Raw genomic sequence first — 3,191 nt, 5'->3', positions numbered from 1 at the left:
AGCCTTAGATACTCGACTGCAATTGAAATAGTTAAACGAGTTTCACATTCGAATCAATGTACACTAAAACGGTTGAAGATGCTTCCTATTTTTGGTTTTTTACTTTTGTTTGTAACATTTTGCTTTGAATTTGAGGAAATTAATAATTAATACAAGAAATTAATTTTACTTCACTTGAGTATCTGATAAACAACTAAAGGGATCCGGCCTAACAAAGGTCAATCCGAAGTTTGTATGTATATCGCTCCAAAAGTTCTTTGCTGACGTCAATTTCAGTCGCACAAAACTCAAACGAAACAAAACGAATTGAATGAGTTAGAATAAAGGACAATTGGTTGCTATGATTCAAAAGCATTCCAATCCCGATTTTGGTTTTTAGTATATAGTATTTTTTTGCATTTTACATTTTTGAAATATATGTTACTATAAAATTTAACTATTCTGGTCGGTGGATCTATGGGCACCTATTCGGTCTACATTATTGTTGTTACCGGGTTCAAACCCTCATATAGAGACAAATAGTTTTTTCTATCGAGTATATGATGTAATGTTTTTTTTTTTTATATTAGATAGCCTTATTTATGTTTTCAGGGTTTTTGGCAATTAGGAAATACTTCTTAGTCCCAATATTTGCCCGAAAATGTCCAATCCAAAACCGAGCACTAAAATGCATTGAATATTCAAAATTCAAATAATAGCCTTCATTTTACCACTTTTGTCACCTACCCGGTCTCTGTGATTGTGTTGAACCGAAACCGACTGACTCGTATAACACAACCTGCTGTTTCACTAAAATTTATTGTCTATACTATCTTTAGTAGAGAGAAGATAAAGATTCTCAAAAAAGTACATATGTATATGTATATTTTTCAGCATCATCTCAACACACACCCACTTCCGCACCAGAATTAAGAATAATCCGACAAACTCCCCCATGTTTTTTTTGCTATCGCAATCAAAAATGTCCCACAAATAAGTAAAAAGCGAATTAAAGACTTGAAATATTCATTAAATATTTCCCTAGCCATAAGGCCGTAATGTCGGAGTTGGCCATTGTAATGGAGGTGTATGAAGGAGGATGGACTAGAAACGGTTGTATGTCAAAAACCAGACCTACATATAATAAGAATTCATCAATTTTATGAGAACTTGTTCGAAATTCCATAATCTGGATAATGTTTTTATTTATAGAACTCGTTATTCTTCTTTTATGTTTGGCATAACTTTGTCAGCGATTAGACAAGAGGATTTGTTGTTTTGGCACTTTCCTGTCGTATTGCATTGATGAGGTCATAGTGGATAAGGAACGTGAAACGTAGTCCACATATCTCCACAGTGCAATTGTTGGCTAGTCGTCTCTTGTGACCAGTCAGAAGTGGAGAGCCATCGATGAGGATCGCCCTCTTACCCTCATTGGCAATGAAGAATTCGCCATTACTGCGCAACTTGATGGTGCCCTGACGGCGAGAAATCTTTGCCGCTGGACCCTCTAGACTAAGATCTACATCGACCACAAGATCCTTGGAATCACGACCGAAGGTGATCTCCTTGGAGCGCATCAAGTAACGTACATTGCGGCCACACAAACATGCCAATGTTTGAGTGTCCAAATTGGAGGTTGCAGATGTGCCCACCAGGACACCCCAACGGGAGAGCTCGTTCTCTAGAAGACGTATATCACGTTTTATACGGCGATCAGCACGGATTAGTTCTTGTTCCACGGCTTCATCATAAGGCTCTTGCAGATCATGATCGTCAATTTGTTCTTCAGCATCCGAGAAGCTTAACGGCTCGTCTCCATTGAGAGAATTGACGCTTTGATCGGGCAGCAGGCTGTACTGCTTAAGAAGAAACCAATGAATCTGCAGAGACTTCTTGGTGCGAGACGGATAAAAAACCGATGCGTTCAGGTTTAAGAGCTCTTGAAATTGCTCTAGGCTAGGGGACTCTGTGCTTTTGATAGTCCCCAAAAGTTCCTCCTCTTGCTCGCTAAACAGGGCATTTCGTTGGACCGATTCCACCAGTTCCGGATGCAGATTTCGAATGGCTGAGACAGCAATTCGAGATACGGTTGGGTCATACAGCAGAGCATACCAACGCTGCTGCAGCTCTTGCAACGTAAACTTGCACGAGAACTTGACTCCCAGATGGGTCGTACGCAGATCATTTGTTTGCTGAACACCTATGATAAGGGCCAAATCATCGATGGGCTTCCAACGACCTAGATCCTTTGTGGCCATAGCACTTGGATGGCGACGTTGGGTCTTAGTAATTGCTCGTCGCACCTGAATACGCCGATGCTTCCTTTCCATTGTAGGCAATGAAGATATCCAAAGAAGGTTTGCGGTTGCTCCTAAAGAGGGTAAAGCTGTAATGGAAGATGTTGTTACCTGAATTTCACTACAAGGCAAAGGACCAACCTCAGTAACAGCAGAGTCTCTGATCCTTGGGTAATTTCAGTAAGTTCTCCTTTACCGATTGCTGGTGTTGTAACTTTGTATTCCACAAATTTTTATTTTCTGAAGGTTCAATGAAAATATTTTCTCTTCAACTGCCTTGTTCTGAGTTGTTCTCTCACTGCCGGTTTCCCAACTTCAAATGAAACTTTTGTTAATAGTAAAACAATCGCCTAGTTTGATTCCGACAATGTGACATCAAAGGCAACTAGATTTAAATGTATTTTTGTGATTCAAGTAAAAGTGACAGGTATTATCGATTACATCAGATGACGATGATTATGGTCATCAAATTGGCAGATTCCTTAGGGTTTAACTGCTTAAGGCCTAGTAGCTATAGCTAGTAAGAAGATTGGCTTTAATTTACAATCACTGCCCAATCACAGTATAAACAAATAAAAATAAATAAACTGCACTACCAAAGTTAAAAGATTCTTAAAGTTCAATATTTTTCGAAATTGTATTGCTTTGTCATAAAAAAAAAAAACCAAAAACAAAACCTGCTTGACTAATCGAATCGGCGCAAACTCAGTTGACTTTAGAAAATTCCAGCTGCTGTTCCGATGACAGCATTGTTCGTTCTTTTGGAGCTCCACCTTTTCGTCTCCAATTGCAATTGCTCCACTTATGATTTACGGGTCTGTTCAACTCTCCGCCAATTTTCGCAGCCGTTTAATGATGAAATGTTTATGTTTGCGAAAGCAAAAGATAAATTGTTTGTGATGGTTTATTTGT

General features: G+C 38.9%; 1 protein-coding gene across 1 annotated transcript; it reads right to left on the bottom strand.

Annotated features, from left to right (window-relative positions):
- Positions 1 to 1,137: 1,137 nt before the first annotated feature.
- LOC137575551 (microspherule protein 1-like) lies at positions 1,138 to 2,598 on the bottom strand. The gene is made up of 2 exons (XM_068288137.1): positions 2,421 to 2,598; positions 1,138 to 2,368 (listed from the first exon to the last, which is right to left on the bottom strand). Exon 2 carries the CDS (start codon positions 2,310 to 2,312, stop codon positions 1,236 to 1,238), a length of 1,077 nt encoding a protein of 358 aa, XP_068144238.1. The 5' UTR covers positions 2,313 to 2,368; positions 2,421 to 2,598; the 3' UTR covers positions 1,138 to 1,235.
- Positions 2,599 to 3,191: the final 593 nt, after the last annotated feature.

The sequence above is a fragment of the Drosophila tropicalis genome, unplaced genomic scaffold, assembly GCF_018151085.1.
Source record: "Drosophila tropicalis isolate 14030-0801.00 unplaced genomic scaffold, ASM1815108v1 contig_573, whole genome shotgun sequence".
In the NCBI taxonomy this organism is placed as follows: domain Eukaryota; kingdom Metazoa; phylum Arthropoda; class Insecta; order Diptera; family Drosophilidae; genus Drosophila; species Drosophila tropicalis.
The sequence above is the reverse complement of the archived record's forward strand: the minus strand, read 5'-3'. Positions and strand labels throughout refer to the sequence as shown.

What these genes read in the sequence shown, in the direction of transcription:
- LOC137575551 (XM_068288137.1), bottom strand. Translation starts at nt 2,312, where the DNA reads ATGGAAAGGAAGCATCGGCGTATTCAGGTGCGACGAGCAATTACTAAG.